This window comes from Trachemys scripta, chromosome 14, assembly GCF_013100865.1.
Source record: "Trachemys scripta elegans isolate TJP31775 chromosome 14, CAS_Tse_1.0, whole genome shotgun sequence".
Lineage (NCBI taxonomy): Eukaryota > Metazoa > Chordata > Testudines > Emydidae > Trachemys > Trachemys scripta.
The window spans coordinates 26,925,953-26,939,492 of NC_048311.1; the positions used below are offsets into that span (position 1 = coordinate 26,925,953).

The 13,540-nt window shown below is 43.1% G+C and overlaps 1 protein-coding gene across 1 annotated transcript; it reads left to right on the forward strand.

Annotated features, from left to right (window-relative positions):
• Window positions 1–202: 202 nt before the first annotated feature.
• On the forward strand, window positions 203–13,082 carry MILR1 (mast cell immunoglobulin like receptor 1). Its single transcript, XM_034790294.1, has 8 exons — window positions 203–295; window positions 387–431; window positions 6,078–6,368; window positions 7,138–7,422; window positions 8,574–8,687; window positions 9,757–9,846; window positions 11,455–11,523; window positions 12,627–13,082. Exons 1-8 carry the CDS (start codon window positions 253–255, stop codon window positions 12,707–12,709), a joined length of 1,020 nt encoding a protein of 339 aa, XP_034646185.1. The 5' UTR covers window positions 203–252; the 3' UTR covers window positions 12,710–13,082.
• The last annotated feature ends 458 nt before the right edge of the window (window positions 13,083–13,540 follow it).

The window sequence follows — 13,540 nt, forward strand, 5'->3', positions numbered from 1 at the left end:
TTTAAGCACTTAGGTTGTGTTCAGAACCCAGGAGTCCTGACACCTCAGGCCTCTGTTTTAACCACTGGAAAATATTGCCTCTGCTAGGCAGAATCTGGACTGATTCTAGGAGCATAGAAGTGTTTATGCAAATCTTATCAGCAACATCCGTAATTTTAACTTCCTCAAATCTCTTGTCACATCCCCATCAAAGAGACTTTTACCAGCATAACTACTATTTCCTCATTCACTACACTTCGTTTTTGTAAGAAAATGCTTAAACTTGTGATCATTCCATTCTTCCTCCTATCCTGCTGTAAGCCATGGATCTGCTATTTATCAACTGCATCTTATTCCAAAGAGGGATCATTGACTAATTTTGCTCAAGTTCTTCTTCTCTCTTTTAGTTCAATCCACTCAGGAGAGTCAAAAATCCAATGAGAAAGATAGCGGTAAGTTTTCATTTTTCATTTGATGTTATTTACATGAACCCTTTAGAAAAAAAGTCATGTCATTGTGAAACAGAATAATTCCATGTTGTACAAATTTTTCTCCTTGTTCTCTTTAGTCACACATGGAATGAGATAGTTACGTGATTTTTTCCTCTTGCTAGATAGACTGTGTGTACATTCAGAAATGTTTGAAGTTTTTAAAACCCCGCTAGAATTGCTGAACAAAATAACAGTTTCCCTATTTTATGTACCGTAGCTGGCTCTAGAAAGGAAAGCAGCGTTGTATAGGAACTAGGATTTGAAATACTAGAAATACTGTGATTTACATGGACTGGAGCTCAGCATTATCCTATAGAAAGAGTTTGCAGACTTTTTTCTACTGTTACATTTATGATGATTCCATGAAAAAAAACTACATTAACAGAAAGTTGCCAGCCACTTAAGAATTCCAAAGTCAGGGTAGGCTAAAGTTAAAGCTGCTCCCACAACCGTAACTCTGCTTGTCTGTGCGTCTGTATCATTACAATACTGTCCATATACATTTTCACATACTATTTCACAACTAATTAAATAATGGATCATGCCCTGTTTCCCATAGCTTTAGATACACTACTTTCATATAATGACTCAGCAGAGCTTTTTTGGCTTAGATTTTTTATATCTGTTACCTTCTGTGTTCAGATGTGTGTTTTACTATGATAGTTAGTATGGATGTATGGATGACTGAAATTAAAACAGATGGTTCAGCCTTTCCTAGGACATGAGCAGCTAAATATAGTCTGGGGCTTCCTCCTCCCACAGAAATGTCCATGTCACAGGCAGGAACTTTGGGTGGAGAAGAACAGCTCTATGAGAATCCCCTTTTGGGGGATCTCTGCACACCATAGGCAGCTGTTCTTCCCCATACTCCCCGGGTGGACCCCCAAAGGTTAAGACTCATTGAAGGGCAAGAGCCCATTCTCTTCTTTTCCTGACACAAAATCTGAGTTTCAGGAAAAGATTTCCTCAGGGTGAAGATTATTAAGCTGTGGAAGGGACGGGAGGAAGCCTTGTTGCTTGGAACAGTCCAAACTATTAATTCTAAAATAGGGAGCAAACCCACACTGTCCAGAAGACAGATTTAGCAGGTCTTTTCCATCTCTAGATACTCTGCTCTGAGCTTCTTGTCACACTGAGAAGCTACTCAAAGGGGTGTTGTGAGGATCAGTTAATGGGTGTAAAATGCTTTGATAATATTTTATGCATGCTGCTATTTTTACTCCGTCTAAATTTCTACCTTGTACCTAGGAAGGCAGGTGCAGAATTCCCCATAAGAGAGAAAAATAGTTTGTACTCTTGGGAGCCAATCTTCCTCCCTCCCATTCCAAAACTCTAAGAGATTTCAAGGGGAGCAAGAGCAGGAGGTTTTACTCCATAGTAACCTTTGTGAAGGATCTCTACCCACTTTAAAAACATTCACTAAGGGTTTGATCTTATAAGCCTACTGTGTATGAAATTCCACTGAGGACCTAGTGCACAGAGCCCTTCCAGACTTGGAACATAAGCCTCACAACAGCCCTGTGCATTAAATTAGCTCTATGAGAGTGAAATGCTCTGTCCAGCGCATTTCTTGTTCTTTTTCAGTTGTTAGTAGGTGTCCTTGTTAGTTCCTGATGAGAGTGTTTGTTGTTATCTGCCGTTTACCACTGATAAACTGCGTCATTTTGTAGATAGTTCCTTGTTCACCACAAGCAGCTGCATCCTCTACTTGTGTAGCCAGATTATCAATATAATTCCATTTGTCCACTCTCACAAGGCATTTGACCTCCCGGTGTGCCTGGCTATACTGCTCGTGGTATTTGTCTTTTAGCTTCTGGGATTTTGTGTCTAAAACTTTTTCTTCAGGACTCGTCTGGTCTCTATGGCGTTCCCTGTGCTGGGTGTAATCCACTCCTTCCTTCTCTTCTGTCTGTAGCCTAGACAGGCTTCACTGCTCAGTTTATAAATTGCTGTTACTTTGTCCCACTTCTTGTTGATCTCTTCATCTGCATCAAAGATTTGCTGAGCAGGAGGCAGAAGAAGATCTTGATATCAACACAGCCTGCAGAAGGGTTGGCCTGCCCCCACACTCACCAGCAGCAGCGGGAAGCAGAGCGACCCGGCCCCAGCCCTCTCTGCTCCCCCAGCTCCCACCGCGTTGCTCCGCTTCCCGCTGCCACCGCTGCTGCTGAGTGCGGGGGCGGGTCTGACCCCTTCCTCCAACCTCCCTCCCCCAAGTGACAGAGCTGGGAGAGTGGAGCGGGCTGGGTCCGGGTCGCTCTGCTTCCCGCTGCCACCAGTTAGTGCAAGGGGTGGGCCTGACTCCTGCTGCTGGCGCCAGCCCCCCCGCTAATCCCCCGTGCTGCCCTGGGCCTCCCTGCCCTGCTTCTGCCCCCCATGGCCCTGCAGTCCTCAAGCGCAGTCCCCCCCCCCACGGAGGGGCTGGCCCCACAGCAGAGCGGCCGCTCCCCCCGCAGGGGGGTGCAGGTGCGCAGGCTGTGTAGGGCACCACCATAGGTAGGGACAGCCCTGCTCCTGTCAAGGATAACTTGAATGGAGAATTGTTCAAGGTAAATCCTAAATTAGCAGCATCTATCCTGACCCCTCTATTTACATCAGCCTGGGAAAGGGAAAAAGTGCCAGATGAGTGGACCAATGGGGTTATAGTGAAGATACCAAAGAAACGGACTCTCAGTGATTGTAATAACTGGCATGGTATCACACTTTTACCTGTACCAAGCAAAGTATTGTGTAGGATCATAGTCCAGTGTATATCAGAGGCAGTTGATAGCGTTCTCAGAAAACAGCAAGCTGGTTTTCGGAAAAGGCGTGGATGCACAGACCAGATCTTCGCTCTATGAATCATCATAGAATAATGCTTAGAATGCAATGACAACTCTACATAAATTTCATAGACTTTGAGAAGGCTTTTGATAGCATTCACAGGACCAGCCTATGGTGCATTCTGCGGGCATATGGAATTCCTTTCCATATAATCAATGTCATCAAAAGCTTCTATTTCAACTTTACATGCAGTGTTGATCATAGTGAGCTCAGTTTTTAAGTCAAAACAGGAGTACGTCAGGGACAAACTTTGCCTCATCTCTGCACACCATAGGTCAGGGGTGTGTCATGTCTGCAATCCTCTTCAACATTGCCATCAATTGGGTAATGCAGCGTACAACAGAAGACATATCAAGAGGCATTAAATGGACACTCTTCTCATCCCTTGAAGACCTGGACTTCGCAGATGATGTCACTCTCCTGTCACATACCCAACACCATATATAAGAAAAAACAGCTCAACGCATTCAGCCAGCAAATTGGACTGAAAATCAACCACAATAAGACAGATATCTTGACCTTTAATATTGCCTCACCATCACCAGTACAGATAGAGGATTATATTCTCACCAATGTAGAAACATTCACATACTTGGGCAGCACCATCAGCAAGGACGACGGAACAAGCCAGGATATCCAGAACAAAATCAGTAAAGCCAGGAACACCTTCAGGAGCTCAAATACAGTCTAGAAATCATCAAAATACAACACCAAAACCAAACTCAAGATTTATCAGAGCTGCATACTTTCAACACTACTTTATGGTGCAGAATGCTGGGGAATGAGAAAGTATGACATGTCCAAACTGTCTTCATTCCATACAACCTGCCTCAGAAAAATCCTCCATATCTTTTGGCCCAGAACAATCTCAAACCAAGATCTATTGACACAGTGCAGCCAAGAGGATCTGAGCACCACCGTTGCCAGAAGGCGTTGGAGATGGATCGGTTATGTGCTTCGGATGGAAACTGATTCCATCCCTAGAGTAGCAACAAGATGGACACCTGAAGGCAAGTGAAAATGAGGCCATCCAAAAACAACATGGCGAGGAGTTGTGGAAACCGAGCTGAAAAACCTGGGGCACAGCTGGGGAACCATTGGAAGACGTGCCAGAAATAGACAGGAGTGGAGGAGCTTCATCACTGCCCTAAATATCGGAGGCGTAATAGGAACATGATGATGATGATGATTAGAGTGAAGCGTCTGGTGAGTGACCACCCAAGGGATGAGCAACTTTCTCCACTAGTTTAGTCTTTGAAAGTCAAACCAAATTCCCCTGGAAACCATGAGTGCTCTGGAAAGAGGTTGCTTAACATGGGCTTGGCTATGGGATGTGGTTCTTAGAGTTAGTTTCACTGGGTGTCCATGTTACAGCAGGGGATACACAAAGAATATATATTTCAATGTGGATGCCTCAACTTTATGTAGTCTGCTTATATGCTGAATAACCTTCATTTTTCAAGTTAATGGGAATTTTGGGGAACCGAGCTCTTTTGAAAACCTGGTCTAAAGTGTTTACATTTTTTCATCTGTAATTATAAAAATGCTGCCCAGGAGTACTTTACCTTACCATTATTTCATTTGTCTAATGCCATAGTTACCTGCAAGAACAAAATTCTCCCCTATGGCTGTCTGAAAAGAATTAGTTTCTATTTTTGACCTTCTGAAAAATCTGTCACAATGTTGGCCAATTAGATTAGATATGTAATTACCACATACTGGTTGGCTCAGAACATTTATCAGGAGGAATTTTTGCTGCACTCGCTCAGATCAGATACGTAGTTGCCTACTTTGTGATTAGCTTGTAAAAAAGCATCAACAGGTTTTTCCCCTCTATCCTCTTTGGGTTCTAACTTCATCAGCTCTTTGGCACACTAGTTTTAAAAAACATCATCCCAAAGAAATGTCTGTGGCCAAAATGGGGGAAGATCTGCAGATATTTCCAATGAAAAATATTCCGAAGACAGGTAATAATCCATATGATCAATTCATGTTTCAAACATCAACATGTTTTTGCCCGAGAGGCTGTCTTGGTCAACATTTAGCATGAGGGTCAATAAATCTTAGCCATCACTTTTCATAAAACAATGGCTCCAAATCACAGGCATGTGATTGGGCACTGGTAAATCATGCTTCTGTGGCTGGCATGCTGGGGTCCCCTTCCTTACACTCTGGATAAGTCTCTGTATCTCATTCAGCAGGGTCAGCTCAGATAATGCTCAAGTCTTCAGCTGCAGGGGGCCCCCCCAGGACAGGGGGGTCACAACTCCATTCAGAGACAGGTGATCTGGTTAGCATGATGTTTCCTACTCAGACTGCCGGGCCACATCATGCAAGATGCTTTGTGCTCACTGGGGTTGAGGATGACTTGAGCCATCATAAGAAACAGGACACCTCCACCTTTAGTCTAGCTCTGGATGGTAATACTGTGGGTCCCCCTTTCCGCTGTCTAAAGAGGAAATCTACATTCAGTTTTCCACTAACTCTTCACACACACAAACACATACAGCCCAGTTATGGACACATTACCTTTCCATTTCCCCCGGACAAGGACTGTACTCCCCAGCTGAAATGACAGATGAATTTGGAGCAGGTAGCAGGAAAATATTTGTATATTGAATCTTGAGTCTTATAGCCATGGAGTCCAATAACTGAGGTTCCATGGAACACAGGTGTTGCCCCAGTCCTGATGCCCTGGGCATCTAGTTCTCCGCATTTCTCTGCCAGTGGGTTGGGAGGTATTTGTGAATTGTTGTTTTACTCAGAAATGTTTCTTTTCCCCAGAGCAACTGTCTAACCCTGAGTTTGGATCTCTCCAAAAGAGCTTGGAGGTAGAAATTGGCCAGAATGTGACCCTGTCCTGTCAATCCACCAATGGCTCTCTTCCTATCAACTATACATTTTTTAGAGGAAGTCAGAATCTGTGGCCGATTATACTGAAGAAAGACAGGAATGCAGCTCTGTTTAACCTAACTATCAGTTCTGCCAGCGACGTGGGGGAATATAAATGCAAAGTTGAAAACAGAATCTCCAACAGTTCAAAATACAGCAAGAGTCTCAACTTTACGTTACTAGGTAGGGGTTTGTGTGTATCTGCGACATTTTTCAACATCAGGAAATGAGTGTTCATAATAATCCATCCCAGCTGGCCTGATCCTGTGAGCGGCTGGAGGCACAACCCCACGGCTGTCTGACACATAGCACCATGCAGGACCAGGCACAAGCATTGTGCCATAACCCTCTCCAACCCATTCAGAATAGTTTAAAAATTATATTATGCATTAACATATAAACGCCAAGTCCAGAGAGGGCTCTGGCAGCTGGAACTGCAGTCAGAAGGGGGCCACACGAGCTGCACCCTCCACATGTGTAAGAGACCACCTAGATCAGACCCTATAGTTTTACTGTATAATTGTTCCTGCATATGCACAAAATAGCTTGCAGAGTACAATCCATGACCATCTCAGGATTATGCTGCCATGTGACCTTCCCCCTTCCTTGCTATCAATACCTTAACATTTGAGCAGCAAGACTTCTAAAACAGAATGCAATTTCTTTCAAAGGGATAGGGCCATATACTTTTCGGTCCATTCATCCTGTAGCAGCCGCAGCCAGCAATCCTGCAAGGCGTTCTGGTAGAGAACAGTGTTCTAGAACACAGTGTGCCCCTGTCTAGAACGTGGACCGGCTCCACAGCTGATGTGAATCAGCATAATTCTATTGGAATCAATGGAGCTCCATTGATCTAGGTCTGCTGAGGAGCTGTTCTCTTGTTTGTAGGTCTCAGTTTTAAATCTCATGTTTGCCTTGTACTTATTTTTGCATTCCACTGGTTACTTTACAGATCCAGTGTCCAAACCAGTGCTGAGCACGACTACTCCCCAAGTGAAGATAGGCCAGAACGTGACACTGTCTTGTCACTCAGAAAATGGCTCTTCTCCCATCAACTACATATTTTTTAAAGGAAAGAAGTCTATGTCATCCAGAATATCTATGCCAGGGAAGGCAGCAGCTGAGTTAAATGTAACTATCAATTCTCCCACTGACTTGGGCGACTATAAATGCAAAGCTGAAAATAATATCCCCAATAATACAAAATATAGCAACAGTCTCAACTTTACACTAGCAGGTATGTGTTTGTCCTACCTATTACTAATAACATCTGATGATGAGCTTTTAATGATCTCTGCCTGTCCATGTAAACTGGGTTAGCAGGTCCAGCAACAACAAAAGCATGTCAAAGTCCCTGATGGAACTTTTAGTGCCCGGTAGCAGGGTCCACATGGCATCTTAGGGCACAGTAGGTTAGAGTGCTGGACATTCACACCCTGGCTTGCTGTGAATAAGCCCTATCCACAATTTTTCCCACCATGATTTTACTCTTGAGGTGCATGGATATAACAAAAGAAACAAAGCCAGAGCTTTTAATTTAAACAGAGCCCAATTCAGCCCGTAAACCAGCACTCTAAGAACAGGGCATGAAGGGACACTACCAAGGAGTTACTTTTATATAGGCTTGGCAGAATTAGATTTTTATATATACACCCACATACATATATATACACCCACATGTATGTGGGTGTATATATAATTTCAACAGATAATATCCATGTTTATTTTTAAGGATTTTTATTTATTTAATTTTTCAATTGTGTGGAATTAAGGGAGGGGGTTAGACTACGGAGTGAGACAATAATTATTTAATTACAATGGACATTGAGATATAAAAAGCTAAAGCTTTACAACTGATAATACACAAATCATCACCACACATCAAAATATACAAAGCAAATATCCTCAAATTAAACTCCAGCAGCATTTTTCTTACTTTGCCTATCTGTAAATTTCAATGATCATCAATGGAAATATTTTTTCATCGTTTGTGTTTGATGAAACTCACGTTTACCAACATTGACTGATAAAAATCTAATCCTTCCAAGACCTGCTTTTATAGCCTTCCCTGGCTTTTCTCTGAGTTTATCCTGTACACCTGCAGGACATCTTAGCCTAGAGCCTACTTCCTGTGATAGGGCAGGATTGTATCCAGATACTCCCCACTCTGCATCTGTAGGTTTTTAGCATGGAGCCAGTTCTTTTTCTCTCTAGGCTCAGGTAAGGACCCCTCACCTTGCCACAGTCAGTGTTATTAACAACTGCTACTCCACTTCTCCAAACTGTAACAGAAAGACTGGGCTTTCATTTTAATAGAAAGATAAGTACTTGGAACATCTTGCCACACCTGATCTTGCTCTCTACAGACACTCTTTCTCCTATTGACAGGAGAGAATGGCATTTCCTATCCCCTCCGCATTTTTCTTGTGCTGCTGCTTCTGCTGGTGGTGACAGCAACTGCCCTACTGGTTCCATTTCTGATCCTGCCTTGGTGTAAAGCAAGTGAGTTTTTTTTTTTTTTTTGCTTCTCCAGATTTTCATTGTAAAATAGTGCTTCCGGCCCTTGTTACACTCGGTGTCCTTGGAAACGGAAGGCTTAGCTTCCTGTCTGCACATCACACACTAAAGCCTCCCCCTTTCTTAGCAGCTGGTCTCAGTACTCCCAAAGATGCCTGGTCCAGATGGTATCTCCCGGCCAGCTCCCATTACATTGGAGGGGATGGCCCAATAATATAAGCTTCAGGATGATAACATCAAGATTCCCAGGAACTGCTGAGTTAAATCCAGTTAGGGTTAACTTATTTCTTCACCTTTTTGAGGTAGATACTGTATTGGGATCTTTAGGAGGAGCCCTTAGAAAACCAATATCCAATCTCTTCTGAGTGAATGCAGATCCGGTGGCACTTTTCTTAAGAGAAGTTTGCCCTTGGGTAAAACGCTCTCCCCATTCTAGTGGATTGACTCCTTTTTGCTCTCCATGCTAGAAGAAGCCACATTTCATTGAGACCATACATATATAAATAAAGGGTGGATATAAATGCAAGGTAATAAGACCAAAGAGGCACCATTCTCCATCTTTTGATTGACTCCAAGTCTATCCTCAAAGCCAAATATCTCTCTTCATACCAAAGCAACATGTTTTCAGGCTACATTTTAGGTCCCAAAGGCAAAAAGTTACACATGTGCTTATCTTCATGAACATGAATATTTTTGCTGACGTCAGTGAGACTGCTCACATACCATAAGTTACACATGTGCACAACTGTTTGCAGGATCAGGGGGGCCTTGGCGTCCAAAATTAAAGTAGGAAAGCAGTCTCTTTTTGCAAGGACCCCATGATATAGCACCAATACTTGCTGCCTTTGGGAGCAATTTCCTCTTCCCATACCACCACGTGAAGTAAAGATGCAGTCAGGCATGATTAGTACTGCTTGCTAAGGAATGATGTTCATCGGGACTATAAAATTATTTAAAATATCTAACAAACCCCCAAAAAATCATGGGACACACATTTTTGGAGCAGTTGATATTTTTATCACTTGAATAATTTTGTTTTCTTTACAACTTGCAGGAAAACTGAAGTCAGCTGGCTCCTCAACTGGTTTTGTTTCAACGGACAAAACAACAGGGTCTGAAAACTACGTGACATACACTGAGATTGGTAAATTCCAAACTGCTCTTTCTTTAGTCGTGGGACTCACATGCAGGAATCTGGCTGCAGGACATGATTAACTAGTCCTAGATAAAGTTTATGGATGATGCCTTTTGGTCTCAAATGGGGAAGATGGGAAATGGGTGATCACTACAGGCAAGTTCCTAACCCAATAGAACTCTCATTGACCTTGACTGGAAGTTGCTCAGCATCTCTCAGGATCAGGCCCTATATGGGCATCTCATGCCAGCCCAAGAGCCAAATTGCAGCCTGGGGAATGACATTCATTAGAAAGATCCTTAGAAACTTATGTGAACTATCCCTCAGGTCCAATCAGGACAGAACTAGAAGGAAAGTTTGTGTTTGGGTGTCTGTGGAGGTATTGGTAAGGGAGTGACAACCACAAAGCAAAGAGAAAATGAAATACTAGCAAGTAAAGCAGAGCCTAGATTTATACAATAGCACCTTGCTAAAGTGTGGAAAGGATTTCTGGGTTGCCAGCAAAAGTGAAAAACAATTGCACAGCTTCTGCATTTTGCTTTGTATTCTTCAGCGTATATTTCAGTTCTTCACTCTCAGTGTTGCTCAATGCTGAAGAGATTCAGAGCCACTTTCCCCCAAAATAGAGCCACAAAATAACTGGGCCACAGCTGACAGCCTCCATGTTGTGTTATAACTAAGGGTAAGATTTTGTCACAGACATCACAGATTCCGTGACTTTAACAGACCTCTGTGACTTCAGGGCTAGAGCAGCTGTCATCCCCCTCTGCTGCAGCGAGGCTGGACCAGCAACAGTCAGCACCAGCCACAGGAGCAATGGCAGGACCGGAGCGGCAATAGCCAGCAGCCAGGCCCCGGGGCCGATGGTCAGCCCCCAGGGCTGGAGTGGCAGCTGGGGGCGGCGGTCAGTCCTCGGGGCCAGAGCGGCGGCCGGTGGCTAGCTCCCAGAGCTGGAGCCGCAGATGGCTGTCAGCCCATAGCGCCAGGGCTCACACTGTAAGTTTCCCTACTCCCTGATATTTTTAGTAAAAGACCAGGTCAGGGGCTTCTGTGAATTTTTGTTTACTGCCCGTGACCTGTGTGTGACTTACTAAAAATACCCATGACAAAAAACATCACCTTAGTTATAACATTGTGGGCTAACAGACCTCATAATAAAAACGTTGCAGGACAGACACCATGCCAGGATTATCTTGAAGTTCTGTCATATGTCTCGTGACCAAAGGCTTTATCTCCGCCACCCCACTTGGAGGCTGGGAAAAAGGGAAGATATCTCCCTATCTTCACAACCCCTGTTTCTAGCAACTGGAATGAAGATGGGAAAATGGGTGTTTTTCCTCTCTCTCCCTCCACCTGTCTCCTAGGAGGAATGGGGAGGTATTCTGGCTGCTCTGCACCATTAGCTCTGCATTCCCTGCAATTTTTCACATCAGGTAGAGAGTCCTCAACTTGCACTGTCCAAGAGTATGTAGAGGGAGAACAAATACAGACTCTGTGAGAGGCACATGTGGGTCTTATACCACAGGCTGAGTCTCAGGGCTTTCACAAGCTTAAATTCACCAAGCTGTAATCTCCTGCAACTGAACCTTGAACTCTTTTTCACTTGTTTCCATCCAGAGTATGCTAAATCTGAAGAACTGGAGTACGCCAACATACGGATTAGAAAAGAGGAGGAAGATAGGAAAGGTAAAAGGCTTAGATTGTGACCATGGGCAAAATGAAGCATTTCACATTTTCAAGTTCTTACAACTAATGTTCTGGAAATGAAATAAAAACTGATTTAAGCACAAATGTGTGTATCCCAAACATGTCTGTGGATTAATGACAAAACTACCTCATGCATTTTGGAGTTCACTGTGCATTGATAGCATAGTCAAACGTTCACTTGCAGTAGGGCCTGACAACTGCCTGGTCTCACTCTTTGTAAACCACTTTCACTGCATGCTCCCTCTTTGCAGAGGTTAAGCACAACTCCCTATGGAGACAGATCCCTTGTGGTTAGCATTCAAAGGGCATTTGAAGACAAGAAGGATGAAACTAGAATTAATTTCAGGCAGACACTAAAATACGCCCCCAATTTGCCTTCAAGTGTTAGCTACCAGCATCTAGACTAATGGGTTGGAGGTACAAGGTAGGTTGTTTATTTAAAGGGAGAACGGGTGTTTCTATTGGTTTGAGCACGGGACCGGCTAACCGAAACTCCCATGAACTAACCTGTGGCTAACCCTGACTCGGTGTATGACCACAGTGACTATTTGAGCTCTTTGACAATTTCTCATCTTTAAAATAGGAATAATACTTTCCCACCTTGTGGATGTTATGAGTGCCTATGAATTCCCACACAAAAATCTTCATTAAGGTGAACTAAGGTTCAGAGTACATACAAATAACTTAAGGGCAAAAATCTTTACAAGAATACAATAGTTAATTTGAACAAACCCTCAAAAAAAAAAAAAATCAGGAAACTGTTAAGATTAAATATGAAAATCACAGTGTTGGGAGAGTGAAGTGGCCCACACAAAACAAACCCAAACCAACCAACTTTATTTTATTAAGTGGTCTGTAGAATAAATAGTTAAGACTGCCTGCTACAGAGAAACTTCTCACTCCAGTTAGAATCCTTGACCAGAAAAGAACTACCAATAACCGTCAGATCCCAAATGCAACAGCTTCATTCTGAAACTGTCCTATTTGTGTCGTTAGTTATTGAGCTACAAGAGGCATATTTAAATATAGCTCGATTACTGTAGATTTTAAGGGTTATTGACTGTGTCTATTCTGACTTTTAGTGAACATGAAGGCAGATACTACAGTTGTCTACTCTGAAGTCATCATAAGAGATGGAACGCAACAAGGTAAGTTTCCTCTCTGATGATTTACACGAGAGAGAATTATATAAAATATTTTTTAAAGAGAACCTCTACCCTGGTAAATTTTGCTAGCACCACCGTGCCTGTATAGGAAGCACATAAGCAAACATTTAGATGCTAATTTCCCCACCCTAATTATTTTGCAGTCAGAAGCGGATGTTAATCTCCTCCCCTGCTAATATTAAAGAATGGGTTCCTCTCCCTGACTTTTAGAGATTCCAGTTTGAGCAAGAAAAAAAAAACATGTTAGAAAAAGAAGTTCATTGATGCCCAGATTTCTGATTCCTTTACTCATGCACAGTACCTTACTCCACAAGTAATGCCACTGTCACTAATGGGACTAGTTGTTAAAAAAAAAAAAAAAAAAAAAAAAAAGTACTATCAACATGGTGGTGCAACTGAACTCTCCACTGGCATTACTCTTTTGATGTATCAGCGGGAAGGAGTAAGCCACCAGTTAGCTAACATGGTCCAGCTATAAGGCTCTCACACAGAGAGCTTTGCTCCTGTGCTTGTCAGGAATTTCAGGAAATAAAACAGGATTTTAAATAAGCAGAGAATAAAAAGGTCTTGTTTAGCCATAGTTCTCTTAAAAATCTGTCCCAGTAGCTGCTTGCTTGGCAAGATGTCTCCCTAAAGGATCCATCATTTGCCTTGCTAACTACTACTGCCTGCCAGGGAGCAGCTTCCCAGGACTCCTGGGAAGGTATTGAGCAGGACTCCTGCCTAGTATTGCCCCAGTCTTTTCCAGTTTGGGGAGTGGGACTTGACATGACCCCCTAACACTGGAAGAGTTGACCATTTCCCTGCCACAGCCATTTCAACTCAGATCT

Bases quoted from the DNA above. Each gene is read 5' to 3' on its own strand.
- MILR1 (XM_034790294.1), top strand. From the start codon at position 253: ATGCTTAAACTTGTGATCATTCCATTCTTCCTCCTATCCTGCT. The intron at 7,423-8,573 runs GTATGTGTTTGT...TCCTATTGACAG, and splicing joins TCTCAACTTTACACTAGCAG to GAGAGAATGGCATTTCCTAT. The intron at 11,524-12,626 runs GTAAAAGGCTTA...TCTGACTTTTAG, and splicing joins AGAGGAGGAAGATAGGAAAG to TGAACATGAAGGCAGATACT.